A 22,472-nucleotide genomic window follows, 5' to 3' on the forward strand; every position below is an offset into this window, starting at 1 on the left:
AACCTTCATTATTCTTTCACTTTCTCTGCTTGAGGGGAAGATCCACCTCTGTTAGTTGTGTTGGCTGTGACACAATCAGCTGCTTTCTTAGTCATTCATTATGATTGATACACAGGAAAACCCGTGCCCACGTTTTTACCTCTTCCCGAGGTTCTGTTTTTGTCTGCGTTGGTTTGCTGGTGGGTGGTTTTTTTTGTTTGTTTGTTTGTTTGTTTGTTTGTTAGCAAGATGACACAAAAACTACTCAACTGATTTCCGTTAAATCGTTTGGCGAGGTGGAGAGTGACCCAAGGACCCATAAAATGTTGGTGTGAGGCCAACTAGTTGTTACAGAAAAACCTGTCCTCTATTTGTTTATACATTTACAGTATAATTAATTTAGAAACTGCAACTGTAGAGTTGACAATAATTCTGTGTCTGAATAAATATACATTTTTTGTCCAATTGACTCAAAGAAAAGCAGCTTGTATTCACAAATCACAGTTAACCTCCTAGGCCTCAGCAAACTGTACAAGTTGAGACATCTACATTCTGTCCTTAACCCTCGACCTAGAGAAATGAGAAACATCCAGAAGAGTCACAATCAGGACAGACAGAAGTTGTTGCATGTAACAGCACATCAACAAATTAATAATACTTAGAACATTTATTAGAGTAGACAGGGTCTAGCATGAATCAATCAATCTTGTTTGCACGAATAAGACAAGATTGCGTCATTTTTTTGGCATCTTTTTTTCCACCTCTTCTCTCTCGGGCCGACCAGCCTCCTGTTTTCTGCATTCAGGACCTACCTGCAATTTAATATTTGCATAACTGTCACTTTGAGGAGAACATGTTGTCCACTCAGCCGAACCCGCCCTCCCTCACTTGCCAAGTTTGGCTGCCTCTGATCTGCAATGCTCAGAGGGAAAATACAGTTTTTTCTCTCTTTCTCTGAATCGCTGTCTTCCCCACACCAGCACAGCTGCAGTCACTATTCTGCTAAATGAAAGACATTTGTCGACTGAAGAAATGGTCGTAACGGTTCCAGGTCTCACGCTCCAGAACGGAGAGCAGCCTACTCGCCATCCAGGATGAATGGCTCATGCAGGAAGTGAAAGCTTTTTGATAGTCACCACATTCTTTGCCTTTCGTGTGCGTTTGGTCATATCTGAGTTCATCTCGGGTGTGAGGTCATGACACCATTTTTAGACCAAAAGTGTCACTTCAGGAACGGCTCCAAAAATAAACTCTGCAACTGTTTTCTGCAGAGATGCTGCACAGTTGTGTTTCCAGTGTGTGAAGGTTCATGTCACAGTAACACTCACACACTAACTGCCACATACACACACTCATTCATTCATTCAGAAAGAGAGATCAGTGCACAGAGCCAGAGGGGTTGGGGGTGGGGGTGGGGGGGGGGGTGAACTTATTTCTTTCTTTACATGTGGCAACGTGGTGGGAGGAGCTCCCTCCCTTGCCCCAGTCACTCACTCGGCTTTTACAAGCTGTTGCATGCATCCTCTGCTCCACAACGCGTGGGTGAAAGCAGAAGGAAGATGAGAGGAGAGGAGAGGAGGGGAACTGTAACTGCAGCCTAACCGGGAATGAAGGCGCAAGAATGCCCCATGAGACGCTGCGGAGGCTCCGCCACATTTCTGCGCGCAAGAAGAAGTGATTTACTGAGTTGAATCCCGAAGAGAAGAATCTGATCTCGGCCTTGAGAGATCGTCGTCTTGGCTGAGAGAAAAGGAAAGTTTGTCCCGAGAAGGAAGGAGTCTTCATCCTCCTGCAGAGATGAGACTGAACTTTTCTACGAGTTGGATATTCCGAGGCTGGATAACGTGTGCGCTCGTCGCCTTTTACGCACAGGTAAAAACACCACTTCTGTGACTGAAGGGGGGGGGGGGTTAATGTCCTTGATAACAGCAGTAAGGAGTGTATTTATAAATAAAAAACAGTGCATAGATGTTTTGTTCTCCTATAACCTACTTCTCGGGGGCTGTCAAACGTTTATACATGAGTGGCTATGCCCCAAAAAAAGTGAGAATCGCGATGGAGTAGATGGAAAAGTGTAACGGTGCCAACACCTGAGATGTTGTTGCGCGGATTGAGGGGAAGAGATGATGGTTGAGTTTTGACTGGAAACAGTTGTGTTTGGGTCGAGTCCACCTCCCCCTGCATGCGCGGTCTGACCGCAAAAACGCCGCTGGCCGCAGGATGTTCTTCTCCCTCCACCAAACATTCTCTCCCGGTCCGGTCCGGAGGGGGGGACCGGCGCTGGCCAAATGGCGCATCAGGACCCAGGCAGCAGTAAAGCTCCTGCACGGATCCAGACAAGTTGTCACTGGTTTTATTCCCTACAGATTAGGACTGGAAGACAATACAAAGTTACGGTGGTGGCAGTGCCATACTCCAATGGCATGGATACAAACCAAACCATTGAAATAACAACAATGCGTAATGTCTCCCACAGCATGATCCAAGGCCACAGTTTGATTTTGGTGGTGAGGAAAAAGAGTGAATGGCCAATGACATGCTGTCCATGTTGTTGTGCAGTCCAAGCGGCTCTAACTCCATCCAGGTGGAGCAGTTTATAAGATGTGGTTGGGGCGGTGGGACTGCTGGGCACCAGTCATCCATCACAGGCTGTTTGTGTGCGCGTTACCGTAAACCAGCAGCATTACAACTTTGACTGGAACAGACGCTCCTTCTTCTCTCTTTCTCTCCTTCTGCTCTACTAAGGTGTGTTGCAAGAGATATGATGATGGCACAGAAGCAAGAAGTCCCAGTTTTTAGTTTTTCAAGTATTGAGGCAAACAGAGTGAGGGAATGCAGATTTGATGCATGGAAAATGAGTCAGTGTGCACAGAGGAAGCAAGGAAAGCCATCCTACGTTTTAAGGTGACACTGCAAACCGTTGGCCCTGGTATGTTCTCACCGTGGTCTTGCCATCACTGACTCACTGTATCCTCCAATAAAATCCCCCTTCGCTTATTGGTTTTCAACCACTTCGTCCAGAAATGGTTCAAATTCATTTCAAACCGCCTGTGTGATTGAGCAACACAGGATTAGTTCAAGATGTTCTGGGCTTAAAAAGTCAGTAGTTGTGTACTTTATTTAATAGTCTGTTTCCCCAGGCGTCCTCTGTTTGTCCACCTTTCTGTCATCCACCCGTCAAGAATCTCTCTCTGGGTCTTGTCTCCTTTTCCTTCATTGGATATTCAACCGAAAAACTTTGAGCTTTTTCTCCATCCGTCCTTCCATCCGTCCATCCATCTCTCCAGTAATGTTATGTGTGTCGTGGCTTCAGCAATAACACCACATTGCCTCAGGCCTGCAGATCCAAACTTGATTTAACTTTTCAGACAACAGACTTTCAACTGCCTGATAAAATATGAAGCTTTGTAATAACAACAGAGCTTTGTGTGGAAAGAGGAGGGGTCATATTGGTCTTCGGGCCCCGATTAAACTCTGTCAAGTTCCTTAAAACAATTAGCGCAGATTAGACAAGTTCTCCCTTGGACGTGTTTCCAGCTTTTCTTTGGGTCCCATGGTGGTTATAAGTCCTCCTTCTCATCTTCAAGCTTGTTCTTTTTGTGTCAAAGCTGCTGCAATTATAAAATAAGTTAGAGCCTTTGAGAAAACTCTACTTAATAGTCTCTTACATGTACTGGATAACCATTAAATCACTGGCAGTTTATGCCAACGAGACAATACAAAGTGTTAACACTGTATTATTATCATCATTTTTATTATTTGAGGATAAATCCATAAAGGTCCTTCAGTGCCACATATGGTTTACAAGTATGGAAAGTATTTATTAGCTGAGTATGAGACTTTCAAAACGAGTAAAAGTCATAATTTGCGCAGGTGGAACTTCAAAGGAGTTCATTTTTATGGCTGTTTAAAAGAATGAACCACAGGTGTAAACACAATACAAACATTCAGGCGTTGTGCAACATGCTTCTTTTTCTTTTTTTTTTACAGCAGCCTTATCACGGAGCGCTGAAACACACAGAGGCCTGAAAGTCACACTCTGCTTCTTTAGGCCCGTTGCCAGCGGCTGCCGTGGCCGTTATGCAAATCCTCCCCTACTCTGACGCCAAAAAGGAATGTGTTGTGTGTCACACTCCTGATCTCACACATGCTGGAGGATTTTTAAAAGATAAGATTAAAAAAAAAAAGGCTGGAGCCCTGGAACATTTTTATCCAATCAAATCTATTTGACTATTTCCCCCCCCCCCCTCCCCTATTTCTTCTTTGAACAAGCTGTAGGACACACACATTCATATATTACTGTATTTGTGCAGCCTTAAAAGTTGAGGTTGCGTGTTCTATCTTTACCGGTATGATAACCTATAATCATATAGGGTGGATCAGCTCTTTTCCTGTGACATTTACTGTATATTTAGTTTGTCAAAACATAACGGCCTCACAGAACCGACAGCCAATGTTCAGATGTGGCCATCGTGAAAACACACTTCCCAGAATTCTTTATGTGTGTGTGATCTGTCTATCTATCTCTCTATCTCTCTCTCTGTCTGTCTGTCTCTCCATCCATCCATCCATTCATCCATCCATCCATCCATCCATCCATCCATAGACATGAACATTGTCATGGGAACCGTTCCTCCTCCTCTGTCACTTCTGTTTGCTGCAGCACATGGTCCTCGTTAGTGCTGTGGTCCGAGCGCCGTGCGTCATTATTCCTCTGCAGAGATTCTGAAACAAAGACTGGCTGATGTGCGAGCGACCGAGTGGAGGTAATTAAAAGCTTGCCAGCGTTCATGTTGCTCTGCTTTTGCCCGAGGCAAAAGACATTGAGACTAAACAGAATTTACTGTGGAGGTGTGAGAACGAAAGGGAGAGAGGAGGGAAGGGAGCTAAGTATTTTTTATTTAATCTGATGTTATCCTTAAATATTCAGTTTTATTTTAAGATTTGATTCCTTATTACAATCAGTTCAAACCAATGGAACTTGAACATTTCAACAAAAGGAAAGTTATCATTGTAATTCTATAAATTACGTAATTAAAACTAGTCCTACAGAGAAATAATTACCTAATTGATTTCACCAGTGCACAGTGATGCATGAATATGATCTCCAAAGCAACATTGAATTGCTGGACATAAATGCTGTGTTTATGCAACTGCTCTTATTGAGGAAGCTCATTCTTCATGGACGTGAACAGTTTTAATCACGCTGCCATCTTGTGCATTTGGAGCCAGAGTCTGTGCAGTATTGATCAGGGGACGAAGCTGCAGTGGTGTGGTACCGTTGATACATGCTATCGACCAATCGTGAGTCAGTCTCAGCTGTCAATCATGAGGTATCACTCTGTTTTTATAGCATCAAATAACTAATAAAAACCAAACTTACAGAACATCAGTGTGAGAACTACCTCAAATGAAAGAAATCATCTCAGGGAAAAAGGTTTTTTAAATTGTACTTTGACTTTTTAGTTGGGTCCACATCCTGTCCACTAACGTGTAGGAGGCGGGGCATATGACCTATACTGCTGCCAGCCACCAGGTGGCAATCTAGATGCTTTGGCTTCACTTGTTGGGCGCAGTTACGTCATCTTTCTTTAAATACAGTCAATAATTTGTGTCTTTATGAAGCTGCTGAAAGTTGCAGACACACAGTTGCACCATGGGAGAGAAAAGTGAGAGTCGGAGACTATTTCAAATGTGTTTCCTCTGAATGTTGCTGCAGCACCAACATTTCTTTAGCTGTACAAATTACTGTTAGACTGAAACAGCATGTAATTTCATGGGAAAGACAAACATTGAGATGTGCTGAATGTGAAAAATTTAAAGAGTAAGGTCCGAGGACAGAGTCTATACGTTGTGTTTTTCTACATTTTATATAGACACTGTGGCTTTGGCATCGTTTCTGTCATAACAGTCAGATTCTCTAATTCAGCAGTGTGGTGAGGGTGGCTGCAGGGTGTGTGTGTGTGTGTGTGTGTGTGTGTGTGTGTGTGTGTGTGTGTGTGTGTGTGTGTGTGTGTGTGTGTGTGTGTGTGTGTGTGTGTGTGTGGGGGTGAGCCTTGGCTTACCTTTGTGGCCTTTTTTTACTAGAGCTCCCAGATGTTTCCCTCTCTGGTGCCCCTTGCTAAACTACAGATTGCTGTGTTGAATCACAGCAGGAAATGTTATTTATAGCATTATTCTAAGTTATAACAGGAGAAAGAGCTTTTGGGAATAAACTCATCATTTAAGTGTCATAGCAGCCAGCTGTTATTCGCATTATTTATGTAATGGACAAGTTGACTAATAGGGGACTCAAACACATGGTAATTATATTCGAATAGCTCTCTAATGTACAATAGGAGAACATCTGGAGTCCAGTGTGTTCTAATCTGAAGGCAGTTGGAGTTGATTGCTTTTAATTCCAGTTGGTCTCTCCATGGGTAATTGGGTACTATAGGGGGGTTTGGTTTGCCGGTTTGGAGGCTGTGCGCCGCTGTGGTCAGGTGCTTCTGAGGTGGCGGAAAGAATTCCTGGGCACGTCGTGGAAAACAACCATCCTCTTCCTCTCATTACTCACCGCCGTCTCAAAATACCTCATGTGGATTTGAAAGATGGAGAAAAGACGGAGGAAGATGGCCTCCGAAGCGTGGCAGACATCAAGGGACGTTTTTGATCGAGCGAAGCACGAATTAATGTGGGAATCTTTTCTTCAAATACATTTAGTATCAGGACACACGGACGTATAAAAAAGCTAAACTTATACAAAATAACACATCAGTTTATGTCTTGATGTTTTTTTTTAGGATGTGGTATCCAAAACTTTACCTTGTGATGAGACTCATTACGTAAGAGGCACCAGATGCTGCAAGAAGTGTGGGCCAGGTAAACACACACACACACACACACACACACACACACACACACACACACACACACACACACACGCATAACCCTAATCTAAACACCTAATCCTCCTCTTAATTCTCACCTGAACATCTAACAGCCCTCTGAAGTTTTGATGTCTGGCCAAAATGTCCTCACAATGATTCAAAGACACACACACACACACACACACACACACACACACACACACACACACAGACCTCTTATCATCCTGCTCTGACTCTGTGTCTCACTTTTTGTCCCCACCAGGCTTCCGTATGCTCGCTGCCTGCACTGACTCTCAAAAGACGAAATGTATAAAGTGCAATCGCGGTGAATACCAACCCGGCTGGACCGAAGAGGACCGCTGTCTCCAGCAGAAGTTCTGTGACCCGAGTCAGTACCAACATCTTGAATAATGACGAAATCCTGCCTTAAAGGTTCAGTGTGTAGGATTTAGTGACATCTAGTGGTGAAGTTGCATGTTGCAGCTGAATACCCCTCACCTCACCCTCCCCTTCCTAACATGAAAGAGAACCAGTGGAAGCCTTCAGTTGTCCTAAAAACTCATAAGGCGTCTAGTTTGTCCAGTCTGGGCTACTGTAAAAACATGGCAGCCTCCGTAGAGAGGACCCCCCCCCTGGTGTAAATATAAAGTATTTAAATATAAAGAGTCCATCCTACGGTAAAGAAAACAACAATTTGTACAATTTAGATGAAACACACTCGTGAAATCATGACGAGGATTATTTTATATTCAATTTCTGCCAATAGATCCCTTTCACCTAAATCTCACACACTGAACCTTTAATAATAACGTGTTTGTAACTAGGATTGTTGTTTCTTAATAGTTAGAATACACCAGAGAACCAAAAACCCAACAACTTTGAATGTATCCAGTTTTTCAAACCTTAAACTATTGCTGATATACTCGAAACAAAATGTATGATTAAAGGTTTGCCTACTTATTGTCATACTATTGGGACTTGTCTTTTTGTATTAAAAAAATGTTCTGACCATCACAAAAAGAATGTCCTGGTGATCTCATCGTATATCTCTATAGTATAAAAATACTCCCCCTTTGACTCCCCCCCTTGCAGTTAAGGGATTCATGGAGAGGCCTGAGAACACTGTGGCAGAGGAGCCGTGCCGCTGCCTCCCCCACCTCCAGTGCTACCCCATCAACTGTGAGTTCTGTGAGAGGATTCCCACCTGCAGTGCCGGATATGGCCTCGAGGTGGATCCCGGTGAGAGTCACAACAATCACATCCGACATTTTACGGAGGGATTCGTGGACCGGAGACATGACACATCTAATGAAATATATGCTGCTCCTTTCAGACTCCACGAACGGAAGGAAGGTCTGTGTGGCATGTAAGAAAGGCTGCTTCTCTGCTGACAACAACGGAGAACAATGCAAACAATGGACTAAGTAAGTGTGGACGCTTGCACCCACACATACAAACACACACAGTTGCAGTAAATCCAAGCAATCAGGCTCTGGCCCAACCCTTTTACACTCTGCACTGACATTTGCATTGACTTCCATTCATTGTGTACAGCCTAATCAAAAGTCTATCCCTAACTTTGACCAGGACTAATTCATGATTAACACAAAACTTAACCTTACCACAATTCACAGCTTATCACTAACTTTAAACAGGAGCTCTTTGGTGAATTTTGGTCCTAATGAGGTGTACGAGTTCTGCAAATGTCCCAAAAATAGTTAATAAAAAGAAGTACACACACACACACACATATGCACGCACACAAACAGTGTTTCGGCTGAGATCTTTTTGAAGGGAAAACTCAACCTGGTAGACCAGCGCCTCCACTGCAGGCAGGAACTGTGATGATGATGATGATGATGATGATGATGGTGATGATGGACTGAGAGAAGGGAAAATCTCCCTTTTTTCCATCTCTCGCTCTCTTTCTGTTTCTTCATCACAGAGCTGTCCAGTGGTGGAGGCTGTTAGGCTGGTGTTACCCTGTAATGAACAAAATAACACATGTCCACGTGTAGTCTTTGCTCTTCATTGTTTTTTTTCCCCCCATCTTCTCTTTCAGCTGTAAGGCCGAGGGCAGGACTGAGACACATCCAGGCAGCGCTCAGGCAGATGCAGCATGTGGACTCCCTGTGTCTGGTGAGACATGTTCAGTGGACACTGTCATACAAAGACCAGTCAATGCATGTTCAACATCCACTCAGGAGGAAACAAACGACTAATCACCTAAACCTCATGTGTGATTTACGATATGTTTGACTGACAGTAGCTTGAACGTATAAAACGTGATCTGTGAACTTGTCTCTCTTGCAGGTGCCACGCCCTCCTGGGTCATAGTTTCAGTTCTGTCAGTCATCACCGTTCTGTGTCTCCTCATCCTGCTGCTTTTCTGCTACAAGGACAAACTGAAGTTACTCTCTGGTAAGCTACAGCCCCGTAAATTTATCTTATATTCAAAAACATTGAAGTACATAGATAAATAGATCTGACTTGCTGTTTGAACTAGTTCTCAATTTATAGTCCTGATGTTCAACAACCTCTTTGCCCAAACTTTTTCCTAAAATTTACCGTAGGAGCTGAAGTACATGAGAAGGCAAATGTCTGAGTCAGTTGCTGCGGACATTTTCTGAGACTTTTAGAGCGAGTGGGTGTGTTGATGACGTTTCTAACACACGAGACATGCAAAACAGGAAGAATGTAAATATGAGAGGAGCCATACACGTAGAAGACAACGGGATACGAGAGGTTTTGGCAAAAGGGGCAGACACTGATGTTGATGTGCTGTAAACAAAATCGCATAATTTCCATCCTGCCTCCCGCAGGCTCTACTGAGACGTCACCCCTCGCATGAGTGTTCCACACATTGTCCTGTTGTTGTGAATGTGTCCGACCTGAACAATCTCCTGCTGCGTTCTTCGTATTAGAAAGACCTGGCGGATTCCGGGGTTCGTGGCTGAAAATGGGTCATGATTCATCCTTTCCATTTTAACCTAGAATGTGTTGTTTCTTTGTCCAGTAAATCTGCGATCGTGTGTTCAGAATCTGAAGAGTACAAGGATACAGCAGGTAAAGTGGAATTACAGTTGAAAATACACAGAAATCCACTGCATTGCATGTAGTTGCACGTGCATGTTTGAAATATTTGTCTCAATGAGGCACAAATACAGCCAAAGTCTCTTAAATTGTGTGCATAACACTTTTTGAAATCATATTTCCTACAATGCACAGAAGATAATGGTTATTCTCAGTGCTTATCTCCTTGCTTCTTTTGTTCTAGGATACCTTGGACCCTCTTTACCACAGTGGGGGTCCTAAGTGTACACCGTGTGAGATCACCAAACTCGTCTACCAAGCACCACACAACCCAACAGACGAGCCCCTCTGCACATTCCCCACCTCTGCTCCTGACGTCAAGGTCTCGCTGCCCTTCACCGGGGAAATGACAGAAAGCGTAGCAACCAATGGGAAGATGGTGACGGAGGATCAGAGCGAAGGGTCTGGAGAGCCGGAGGAGGTGTCAGAGGAGGAGGAGGTCGCCAGCGTGCCCCCTCTCTTGGCGGGTTCCTGCGTGTGCGTCATCCCTGTTCGCGAGCCACTGGAAGTCGGGGAGAACGAGGACTGCAGCCAGGCCGTCTCCCCCGGGACTCCAGGAACATGCTCGTGTGGAGGGCTGGATGGAGAGAGGGATGGAGATGAGAGCGGGAAAGAAGAGAGGAGTGAGAGCGGGGAGAAGGGCAACGGGAATCAAGAAAAGATGGTTTTGTGCAAGAGTGAAACGGCTGCTGCGTCCCTCGTGTCTCTCTCTCCTCCACTCCTCCACAGCTCCTCTGTCGTCCCTCCATCCAGCCCACGTCCTGAACTCTGCCTGCCTCTGTCCCAGGCTCTGGTGTCGCCAGAGTTCAAACCCAACATGACCGACAGGTCACCGCTGAAACAGGAGGAGTTATACAGACTGGCGAGCACAGACACCACCTCAGCAGAGAATAGCACAACCTCTGCGATGACCTCAGTCAGTCCCCTGATGACGTCCTCGTCTGTTAGAGATCTGTACCTGGACAAACCCCCCGAGGCCTCTGGCCCGGAGCAAGGCCAGGGTCTTTCCTGGGAGAATAACAGTACAAACAAGCTCTCGTGTGGGGAGTCAGAACTGCAGTGCTCTCCTGAGAGCCTCCATAGTCAGCTGGCGGAACCAACGCTTACCTCAGGTGGGTACACATTTCAAACGTCAAGAATTTAAACTGGCAGAACAATAGAAATATATAATGAAATATTATGAAGGCTGACAATAATTTGAACCTGAGTACTTGAACATATCACATCAGTTTTAGCACCAGGATGGATTTTAAAAGTCTCTAACTAGCACCATTGTTAACTTTAAGCTAGTCTATCAGATTATGTTCCTATCTGCTTCTGTTATTGTGTTCTTGAGCTGCATTTTATACTATAAATAAAAATATATAAATGTATAAATTATTATTATTAGAAATAAAAACTAAATATATATACTAAATCAACATTATGACTTAACAAATAAAAAATGTAAGTAAAAGTTGTGTTTTCTTTTGCCTATATCAAATTATGTTTTATTTTATTATATTTTTTAAGTTGTGCTTTTACCTTAGTGTCTCACAATTTTGACTTAATACAATTCTCTGAGTTAGTCAATTACCACATCATAAGTATTAATATGAGTATTTTTACTTTATAATATACAATGTATAACTTTAATAACTTAAGAACTTTTATATTTGTGTTAGTAAAGAAATTAAATAGGTTACCATTAATATATGTATGCATATATATTTTCTCATATATACATAAATACATACATACCTATACATGTCGATTCCCTTAAATATTATATGATCTATATTATATTATTATAATAAAATGCTATAGCCTCTCAAAGTCATCTGAATGCACAGTGGTTGTGTCCTATGGGGAGAAAGGCTCATTTCAAAGACTGTGAGAGCACGGTTGTGTTTTCCAGGTGGATTCTGTGCTCTGTGTCTGTGGAGCCAGTCACCACCGTGCTGCCACAGGGTCGAACCCATACATGATTTCATACACGGCATTACAGCGCTCCCTCTCCACAAAGTAGGTGGGACCAGCCACCAAGAATAACACAATGAAATTTGTGTTGGTTTAAATGGAAAGTTTTACTGTCACACACTTGAACTTTGTATTGTTCTTTCAAAGGGCTCCGCACACACACACACACACACACACACACACACACACACACACACACACATGCACACACGCACGCACGCCGCCAAAGCGAAAAAAAAATCTCCGGGAAGCATATTTGTGTATTTGTGCCTCGGCCACTGGGTGGTTATGGTTACTTACAAAAGCAGTATTATCAGAACAGTCTGATCGAGACAGTGGTTAGCTAAAGCTGGGGTATCATTAGGTGAACATGCTCAACACAGCTTATAACAGAGGATTGGTTTCAGCAGGAGAATAAGGAGTGTGTGTGTGTGTGTGTGTGTGTCTGTGTCTGTGTCTGTGAGTGAATGTGTGAGAAATATGCCTTATTGACGCCAGTAATGAGAGTTGAACCCTAAATTTCAGGAGACCACACAGGAAGCAGGAATAAATGTGTGTGTGTGTGTGTGTGTGTGTGTGTGTGTGTGTGTGTGTGTGTGTGTGTGTGTGTGTGTGTGTGTGTGTGTGTGTGTGTGGGTGTCTGTCTGTGTGCCTGTGTGTGTGTGTGTGTGTGTGTGTGTGTGTGTGTTTGGTGAGCCAGTGAACCACCAGAACCACACTCCAACATACAGTGTAAAGTGTGTGTGTGTGAACGAGCATCAGTGTGCATCAGCGTGAACTGTGCCATCGACAAAGCTCCTGTTTACCCAGAGTTCCATAGGGTTGCGCAAAAAGTGACCACAGCTTTAATTGAAGCAAGATGTGTGGCAGCTTGAGTAATACTTTTTATAACCCTGCCCACCCAACAAAAACACACAACACACACGCTCTCTCACAGAGAAACTTGTGAAGACTATTTTGGACTGACAAATGACACGTTTTGAACTCCGTTTCCCATCATGCAGTAATGGCAGCTGATTAAAAGACTTCCCGCTCGTGCTATTTTAAGGTGAAGCGAGGGTCGGTGGTTTCACACAAGTCTCACACATAGAAGCTGTCCATTATACAACGTAAACCGTATCTGTCGGCCACTCAGAGGCTCCACCAGAGCTGGTTAGGACGTTAAATACTTTTAGTTTCGAGGGCTCCTCAGCCGAGCTAATGACCCAGATTCAAACTGGCAGCTCACCAGGTAAAGTAAGCAAGAACTTTGAGGGAAAACTGTGTATGAGTGTGGTTCTCCCGCAGGTTAAACAGGCTGAGGGTTCTATAGAGTTCAAATTGACCCCCGTCTGAGTTGTATTGCTAGAATTGTTGGGCATCCAACAAAAAAAAAAAGTCAGCTCGGTATTAAGGGAGTATAAACAGAAGAAGCCAAGCAGATTCCACAGAGCTTTGTTTTCAAAGTTGTGGTGAAATGTCATAGTTTTTAGCTGGACCTCTCAGACTGGTATTCCGGGAAAAGGGCTCTCAGATGGGGGAACACAGAGACACACTCTTGGGGAGTGTGTCTGATTGTGTGTTTGTCTGTCTGTGCAACTTTGTGTGTGTGCTGTGTGTGCTTTTCTCTGTGTGTGTGTGTGTTAGTGCAAGTGTAAAAATGTTTGCCTAGCTCAGATTTACTGATATTGTTTGTGTATTTGTGTGTCTCTGCGCGTGTGTGTGCTTTTCTCTGTGTGTGTATAAGTGTAAAAATGTTTGCTGGAGTCTGTTTGTTTGGATTTACTCGGATCGTGTGTGTGTGTGTGTGTGTGTGTGTGTGTGTGTGTGTGTGTGTGTGTGTGTGTGTGTGTGTGTGTGTGTGTGTGTGTGTGTGTGTGTGTGTGTGTGTGTGTGTGTGTGTGTGCGTGTGTGTGTGTGTGCGCGCGCGTGTGTGTGTGCGGGCTGTATGTGTGAATAAATGAAACATGAGCTGTGAGTCACGGAGGGTCGGCTTGTTTTGTCGGCTGGGAAGTCAGACTGGCGGCTGGATAAAATAGGAACCAGAGGCTTAATGTGTTGAGTGGTGACTTGCAAAACAAAATAAAAAGCAGCTGATCACATAATTAACCTGATTGGCTCAAATTCATGTGTGAACAGTACACGGAGTTAGTGCAAATGATTTTGAGGCAGTTGCAGAAACACGTTTTTACGAGGCAGTCAAAGTTAGAAAGAGTTGAGCAGCACTTTAAAAAAAAAAAACGTATTCAGCCATGTCTGTAAAACCCTGAACCAAATGGATGTGTTTTGAGAGCCCTTGAGTTTCTCACGCTAAAAGAGTTCTGGACACTCTGACACAAATATGGCAGAAAAGGATGTGATATGGCAATCTGTGTAGCCGCGGCCTCTCTGTGGTCTTCATGCGCGGTCATCACGCCCACTGACCATTTGTCATCCGAGGTTTAGTCCCGTCTTCACGTACGTATGCATAGGAGAACCTCTTCCTGTGTGTGGGAGGAGAATTTGACAGCATATATATTTATATTTCGACTGATTTGTCAATGAGATGACTCTGTACTTGTCGTTTTCTATACCAGAATAGGGAAGTTGGGGATGTCGAGGTCAGATGCCCATTTGAAGCCAGAAGTATTGGCACCATTTTTTTTTTTAAATGCGAAAAACTAAAACTCACTCTTTGATCGCTTTTCTGGTGCCAAACTTCTCACTATCTCTTCCTTTTCTCCCCCTCCACATTCGACATGCTCAGGTCAGGTGTCGGGGAACAACAACACCACCTTCATCTCCAGCGGTCAGGTGATGAACTTCAGCGGCGACGTCATCGTCGTCTACGTCAGCCAGACGTCGGTCGGCAGCGACGGAGCGGGGCTGGACGATGCCTTCCGAAGCCCCGTCCAGGAAGAGGCCAACGAGACGGCTCCGTTTTTACAGCGCGCTGCGAGGTCGAGAGGGGATTGCTTGTCTCGCGTCACGGTGCAAGACGAGACGCTGCCGGTGCAAGAAGTGATGGCCGAGCGGCCGCCGGGGAAGTGAACAGTGGCTGTGTCAGCCCAGTGCATCCTCTCAATAACTATCAGATAGACAAGTGATCTCTGATCATTCTTGTTGGTTACGTCACCTTATATATCTTAGCTCCCAATGAAATGACAAAAAAACTGTTTGTCCTAGAATGTAAGTAAAGATGGATGACGTGTCGCCACTTCTTTCCAGTATCCAGAATTAAAGCAAAAACATCCTGGATACGAGCGCTGCCCTCAGAGTTGGTGGCGTAGCAATCAGGTGATGGAGCCGCGTTATTGTGGTGTCGCCAATATACACACTTGACCAATCACAAGTCGGTCTCAGCTGTCAATCCATGAATCTTCTTACCCTTTTTTTTGTAGCATTAATTAATTAAATCAAAATCACCAGAAAAATGTTTGAACAAAATTTTGACTGAAACTATCTTGGAGAAATATACTTATTTGTCGTTTAATTTGACTTTTTTTCTGGTCCATCTCCCATCTACTTACAGGGAGAAGGTTGGGTTAATGACCTATACTGCTGCCAGCCACTAGGTGGTGATTGAGACATTTAGGCTTCACCTTTGAGGAGCTGTCATGTCATCCATCTTCATATACAGTGTATGGTTGTCACATACCAGCTTGTCATAGCCAGGAAGACTTTCAATTACAATGAATCCGACCAATTAGCTGAGTGACGAGGCAACTTTTAAAAAAATGTGTTATTCTTTGGAACATAATCAAACAGTAACTAGTCTCTCCTCAGACATTAGTCACTGAACGTAGCCTCGGGCACTTCTCCTCAAACATGCCTTTTTTTAATTTCCAGTGGAAAGCTTCAGGCTCCTTCACATGGAAACTCCCTTCATTCCAGACATTGATGGGGAATTTTGTTGGGAATTGGATGTGGAACTAGAGTTCAGACTGGAACAATGTCAGGCTTTCATGGTTGTATGGAAATCGCAGCCGGGTCTCGATACAAAAGAGTTATTGCACTTCCCATTTCCCACCTTTAGACAGTAAAGGTTAAAGCCTGCAGCGTTTTTAACCAGTTTGAATTTGACGTTTGGGTAATTTAGCAGTTACAAAACAAAATATCCACCATGTGGAAATAACTGCAATGAAAATAAATATTTTCAGGGAAGAAAACTGAATCTAATGGCTACAGAAAGATCTGAGAGTAGAGTCAAAGTTGAGATGAGTTTACAGATTTGTCACGAGTTTTCATTCTCTGGTTTGAAGAGTCTAACCAAAGCTATTTCACAGAAAAGAGACACATCCAGTTTTGGTACGATGCTTGTTTATCCTTGACTTTTTTTTAATTCTCTCCTTATTGCACCACAGGTGCAGTTTGTGTCAAATAAAAAATGCTATGCATTTGATAAGCTATTTTATTACCAGTTTGTTTTGTTTCATTGTGTTTTAATGTGCAAGCCTTAATGAAGAAAAACCTGTTTGTAATATTTTCTTTCAGATGATTTTTTCCAGAGCAGATTGTTTATGTAATATTTCAGATTCATATGTGATCAATGTTTGTAAATATTTCCAAAGAGAAAAAAGAAGCATGATGTATCTGAGAAATAAGAATGATCCCTTTGTGCTTCCTCTCATTTGATTTGTGGTGTGGATGTGTGAACCATGAACAGCTGGTAGAACTCACATGTCTGCAGCCTCAATAATTATGTACATATCAATCAAATCTATTGCAATGAATGACTGAAAGAATATTTTGATTGAAATAAAAATATGTTTTGCATCTAATCCTTTCCGGGATGGCTGCCATCCTGACCCTGTGGTTTCTCTCCAGTCAACTTTTCTCCGATTCTGGCTTCGACGAACTCTCAAAGCAAGAGTCGTTTATCTCCTCGGGATGATCTATAATCTTTTTGCGAAGCGATGCTAATTACACATGTGGCGAGGCCTCTTTGTCTCCGTCCCTGTGACGACAGGCGGTCGGGCGGCCTTTCATCGGGCCTGGCGATGGCGAGCAGCTGTGAGGGGAAACTAATCTCGCCGTCAGACCAACTAGCGTCACAGAGAGACCACATGAGAGGAGCTGGCTGCACATTTAGACCTGGTTTGGGTCGACAGGAGTATGTTTATATATATATATATGTGTGTGTGTGTGTGCGCGTGCGTGCGTCTTGTCTCAGCTTATTTTATGGTTGTTTGTGAGAAACAGGAAGTTATGACTGGCTTTCACATGGTTTACATGAGATCTGGCTGGACAACACAGAACCTCACTGGAGCTTTAAATGATTTCAGCGCTCAGTGTGTGTGTGTTTGTACTTGTACAGATATGTTTGTGAGGACCATTTTGAGCCCACAACCTACAGAGTGAGGACATTTTGGCCGGTCCTCACTTTCTGACCCACCTTTAATGGGCTGTATGAGGATTATGACTTGGTTTTAGGGTTAGAGTTAGAATTAGGTTAGGGTTAGGGTTAGGATTAGGGTTAGATTTAGGTTAGGGTTAGGATTAGGCATTTAGTTTGGATAGTTAAGGTTAGGGTCAGGGCCTAAGGAATATATTATGTGAATGAGTGTCCTCACTAAGACAGAAGCACAAATGTGTGTGTGTGTGCGTGTGTGTGTGCGTGTGTGTGTGTGAGAAAACAGTCTCTCATTTGAAAGGAGATATGTAGGAAGTCACCCCCCAGTGGCACCTACCTGCTAGCACAACTAAATAAAAGATAAATAACAAGTAAACATGATCATTTAGAAATTTTAATCTTTTGCAGGGTTTTTTACGAGCAGATCCTAAATCCACCAGATATCATTTAAACCTAAAAAACAACAACAACACATTAACACCACAACCGAAACTTATATTGATAATAAAATGAAAGAGGGAGAAAGTGATTCTTGAACTCAATTCACTTCAATTTTATTTTAATGGAAGAAACCTCTGGAACCAGACTCAGGCCAAAATGCCATGTACCTCGCCCGGTTGGGATGAGCGGGGAGGGGGAGAGAGAGAGAGAGGGAACAGTTGTGTAACCATCATTTTTAAGCCTCGTCAGACTGCTGGTTAAAATGAAAATAATAAGAGTGATATTTATACTTGTAATGACTTTATTAATTACAGCATGAATAATAATATAATAATCATGATAATAATCGTTTTTGTTGTTGAGCAGTGTCCTGCAGCTCAGAGATGTGCAGAAATGAGAGAGAGAGAACAAACTATGGGAGAGAAAAAGCACAGTTAGTCACATGTACTAAAATAAATGAGTGATGGTTCAACTTTCCCTGTGAAGGATCCGATAATGTGATGTTATTGGCTCCAAGCAGTAATCAGAATAACATGCTCGCATTGGACCTTCCTGTGGAAAGCACCAGGAAATCCACAGTGGTGAAAGGCTGAAATTACAGTCGCCTCACCTGCAGATCCAGGTTTTCCAATCTCAGCCTCAGAATCTGCTGATGGAGGATCAGAGCAGCCAAATGATCAAATTATGACACAAAAGGGATTTGAATATGATGAATTGCTTTGGATCGAATCGTTTAAAAAAGCAGATGGAGAGACTGGGCCACGTGAACAGGCAGAGGAAACGTATATATATATTAAAAAAATACATAGGCATATAAGGCTTTACATAAACACACATAAAGCCTCTCTGTTACTTTGGCCTATTTAAACACAGCCTGGAAGCGTGTGGAAAATTCACCTTAATTGATTTGTACGATTGAGGCCTTTCAACAGAAGGGGATTTGTATCCAATCACGACGTCCCAATGCACGATGAAGGACTCTTCAAGGGACATAATGCTGTGATTCTTTCTCTCCCTCCATCCCTTCCTCTTTTTCTCTCTCTCTCTCTCTCTCTCTCTCTCTCTCTCTCTCTCTCTCTCTCTCTCTATCTCTCTCTCATATTAGTCCTCTGTTTTGTTTCTCGGGACCTGAGTCTTCATGCATCACGAGTGAAATAAGTAGTCGCTCAGATTTTTAGAAAGGATATTCGAATTTTGTAGAAATGCAAGCAGTCAGGTAAGAAACGTTTTATGCTGGATATCATATATATACAAGTGGAACTGGCTTGTTTTTTTGTAAAACAGTTTTATTTCAGTAATAAGTACCAGATGTAAGCCTGATTTATTTATCTGACCCAGGTGCATGATGGGTGTGACCTTTAACTTTATATAACACGGTGGCTGTATACTTTCTGGAAAACACTGTTTTTCCTTTAAGATGCTAAACTTTATCCATCTACTAATTTAGCAACTGTATGGTTAAACATCATGTAAACGCTTAAATTTTCTTTTTTTTATTCTAATGATGGTTAAAGGATGGATTTCATGTTCGGTGCCTTCATTTCTACCTTCACACTTCATCCCTCAGGTCTCTGTTTATCTCTGAGTGGTCCTCAGATGTGTCCCTGGAGGGAAAGACAGCCATCGTGACTGGGGCTAACGTTGGCATTGGAAAAGAGACGGCCAAGGACCTGGCCAGAAGAGGCAAGTGATCAGAGCAGCATGTTTAAAGACAGAATAACGAGTGATTAAAAGTGACATGTTCTTTGTGGAAAAGATTTAATAATGAAAAGCTTGGGCAAGAAAAACAAATCAAGTGTTAAACAGTTTTTCTGAAGCCAATAATGCTCATGAAAATGGGTTCCTGCTATTTTTAAATCTGAGAGAGTTAAAATCATGAGATCAGAGAGTGCTGCCGTATGCGGTGACAGACAAACACTCAGACGCTTAGGCTCAACTTCACCTCACCGTGATCAGATTTCAACGTGCATGCTCATGCAAGCACGCACACCAGTAAGAGGCATTAATCTTGGCAGGTGCCCGGGTGATTTTGGCGTGCAGAGACATGGCAAAGGCAGAGCAGGCCGTCCGTGACATCATGAGGGAAGTGGAGGGGGCCAGGGTGGTCGCCAAGCAACTGGATCTCGCTGACACCAAGTCGATCTGCCTGTTTGCCGAGAACGTCTACAACAGTGGGTTACACACACACACACACACACACACACACACACACACACACACACACACACACACACACACACACACACACACACACACACACACACACACACACACACACAGTAACATAAACTCCCAAATACAGCATTAGATATATAGACTCAGGTAACGGATATTCTGTTTCCCAGGTGAGAAGTCTCTTCACTTCCTGATCAACAATGCAGGCGTGGCTATTTGCCCTCATGCCACGACGGTGGATGGATACGAGTTGCAGTTTGGAGTCAATCACTTGGGTAGGAGATGGAAATAGTGTAAGAAATTCATCTGCATTAGGTCTGGGAGGTTGTCACTGTATTAAGCTATAGGCAGGGGCGTCAAAAGGAATTTTGGGGGCCACTAAATTGATAGAAATGCCTGTTGCCCTAGTTTGCATCAAAAGACCAAATGATCAACCATCTTCTTTCACTGTCTGTTCTCATCACCGTGTGAATCTTTTGTGCATTTATTAAAAGTTGCATATAATTGTAAATGCTTTACACTTTTTCAATCTGTGTACTTCCACCCCCCCCCCCCCCTGTCCTCCCTCTCAAGGCCATTTCTTCCTGACCTTCCTGTTACTCGACTTGCTGAAGCACTCTGCCCCATCCCGCGTCATCAACGTGTCGTCGGTGGCTCACGCCATGGGCAGGATCCACTTCGAGGACCTCAGCGGCGAGAAGGACTACCACCCCGTGCGGGCGTACGCGCAGAGCAAGCTGGCCAACGTCCTGTTCACCAGAGAGCTGGCCAAGAGGACTGAGGGTAGTAACGGGAACATGCAGCGTGGATGTTTATCTCTCTCTTTGTGTCTCTCCGTCACCGCATTAAAAATTGTAAATGCATCTCTTGTGAGTGTGAGGGTCTCATGCTTCTACCACTAATGCTTTGGGCGTGAAGACACATGTTTGCTGGAAACAGCCATCTTAATGAACCAAAGCTCACTGGACTTAGGTTGTCATTGTCATCTATATAAAAAAAACATAGATATTTAAAAATCGAATACAAGATAATGAACTGGAGTTATCGTGCCATAGATTCTGGTTTTGACCCCATGCAAACCTGCATTTGACTAATTATACACTATTCTCTAGGGTTTTTTTTATTTCACGCTTTTATTTTCATATTTTGTTGGAATATATCCCCCCCCACGTCGAGCCATGTTAAAGGAACCCCTGTCCTTTTTCCCTCCAGCCCTTGGTGTGACGACTTACTCCGTGGACCCCGGGACGGTGAAGACTGAAATAACCAGGCACATAAGGCGCCCCCTTTTGGACGTAATCAAGACCGTCGGCGTGCTGTTCAGGACCCCCGCAGAGGGGGCCTACACCACCATCTACTGCACCGTCACCCCTGAGAACCTGCTGCACACCGGAGGACACTACAAGTCAGTGGGAAATGTTTTGTACCCAGTTCGACCAGTTCAAATCACACAAGTCACTTGACAAGTTACAAAATAAAAACAGACATCATCATGTGACATTAAATTAGATGAGGAGAAGAGGGAGTGGCTGTTTAAATAATTGGAAGAGAATCCAAATGTTATGATGTAATGTACAAAGGTGGTAATAACTGTATTTCCCACATCCATTTCCCTTTCTTCCCTTAATTTACTTTCCTTATGTATCCTTTCTCTTTCCCTTCCTTTCCTAATATTTTTTGCCTTCCCTTTCATCTCCTTCCTTTTCCTTCTGTTTTCCTTTTCTTTCTTTTCCTTTCCTTCCCCTATGCTTTCTTTTTCCCTTTCCTTATGTTTCCTTATGTGTCCCTTTCCTGTCCTTTCCCTGCAGGGACTGTGCCAGTGCAAAGGGCTGCCGGGCAGGTCAGGATGATGGCATTGCCTTAAAGCTGTGGGCTGTGAGCTGCCACCTGCTGGGCATCTGCTGGAGATAAACTTGCACGGTTTTACATATGCACATATGCTCCCCTCCTACATGCTATGAATCAATATCCCCACGCTCATAGAGTGACGACGTCAATGCCACATATGTGATGTTATTGGATTTGCTGAATGCTGAACATGTGACGGGGTCGATGGACCAACTGGACTGAAGCGTCTGATTGGTGAAAGTCATGTGTGATGAAAGCTACAAATAGATTGCGGAGAAGGAGAAGGTCAGAGCTGCTGCTAATAAACAAAACCATGAGTGATAAATCCAAACTGCTGACTGGTCTGGACTGGTTTGTTGTTTTACGTGAAAAAGCAAAGACAACACACAACAAGCATCGAATTCGCACAGCTCCTGCTCCGAAGAACTTATTCAACATTTACCAAGATTTCTTGTTTTCATTTTTTTTCTTCCAGTGTTAGAGCTAATTTTGGAAATCCTCATGACTGGGATTAGGAATTAGCAATTGGTCCAATCTGACTTTAGAGTAAAAAAACAAGTTGGAGTATTATCAGTATAATACAGTTGAATTTTACATGCATATAGCACCAAAGGACTTAAGGTTTATTCCTGTTGAGACTTTTTTTCTCTCCTCATTGTGAGAACAGTTGTGTTTCTCTATAATTTTCTCTCCAATTTACAACTTAAAGTGCTTTGAGATAATGTATGTTGTCATTCAGCGCTATAAACATAAAATTGAATTGAAATTATTTGACATACTTAGTTAAGATAAATGAA

General features: G+C 43.3%; 2 protein-coding genes across 3 annotated transcripts; both read left to right on the forward strand.

Annotated features, from left to right (window-relative positions):
• Positions 1-1,429: 1,429 nt before the first annotated feature.
• On the forward strand, positions 1,430-15,584 carry tnfrsf11a (tumor necrosis factor receptor superfamily, member 11a, NFKB activator). The gene is made up of 10 exons (XM_034572800.1): positions 1,430-1,851; positions 6,762-6,840; positions 7,111-7,236; positions 7,941-8,087; positions 8,182-8,272; positions 8,911-8,987; positions 9,162-9,269; positions 9,865-9,914; positions 10,126-11,053; positions 14,626-15,584. Exons 1-10 carry the CDS (start codon positions 1,777-1,779, stop codon positions 14,907-14,909), a joined length of 1,965 nt encoding a protein of 654 aa, XP_034428691.1. The 5' UTR covers positions 1,430-1,776; the 3' UTR covers positions 14,910-15,584.
• A 1,247-nt stretch (positions 15,585-16,831) lies between these two features.
• si:dkey-73n8.3 (uncharacterized protein LOC100150965 homolog) lies at positions 16,832-22,006 on the forward strand. 2 transcript variants are annotated; one of them, XM_034572447.1, is made up of 8 exons: positions 16,832-16,955; positions 18,758-18,868; positions 19,220-19,335; positions 19,668-19,823; positions 19,998-20,102; positions 20,401-20,610; positions 21,040-21,232; positions 21,636-22,006. In XM_034572447.1, the coding sequence occupies exons 2-8, from the start codon at positions 18,855-18,857 to the stop codon at positions 21,736-21,738; spliced, it is 897 nt and encodes a 298-aa protein (XP_034428338.1). In that variant the 5' UTR covers positions 16,832-16,955; positions 18,758-18,854; the 3' UTR covers positions 21,739-22,006. The 2 variants fall into 2 exon arrangements, with proteins under 2 accessions (XP_034428338.1, XP_034428339.1); XM_034572448.1 differs by lacking the exon at positions 18,758-18,868 and having other exon boundaries at positions 16,836-16,955.
• Positions 22,007-22,472: the final 466 nt, after the last annotated feature.

The sequence above is a fragment of the Hippoglossus hippoglossus genome, chromosome 20 (genome assembly GCF_009819705.1).
Source record: "Hippoglossus hippoglossus isolate fHipHip1 chromosome 20, fHipHip1.pri, whole genome shotgun sequence".
Lineage (NCBI taxonomy): Eukaryota > Metazoa > Chordata > Actinopteri > Pleuronectiformes > Pleuronectidae > Hippoglossus > Hippoglossus hippoglossus.

Bases quoted from the DNA above. Each gene is read 5' to 3' on its own strand.
- si:dkey-73n8.3 (XM_034572447.1), top strand. The intron at 20,103-20,400 runs GTAGGAGATGGA...CTCCCTCTCAAG, and splicing joins GTTTGGAGTCAATCACTTGG to GCCATTTCTTCCTGACCTTC. The intron at 21,233-21,635 runs GTCAGTGGGAAA...CTTTCCCTGCAG, and splicing joins CACACCGGAGGACACTACAA to GGACTGTGCCAGTGCAAAGG.
- tnfrsf11a (XM_034572800.1), top strand. From the start codon at position 1,777: ATGAGACTGAACTTTTCTACGAGTTGGATATTCCGAGGCTGGATAACG. The intron at 1,852-6,761 runs GTAAAAACACCA...GTTTTTTTTTAG, and splicing joins TCGTCGCCTTTTACGCACAG to GATGTGGTATCCAAAACTTT. The intron at 8,273-8,910 runs GTAAGTGTGGAC...CTTCTCTTTCAG, and splicing joins CAATGCAAACAATGGACTAA to CTGTAAGGCCGAGGGCAGGA.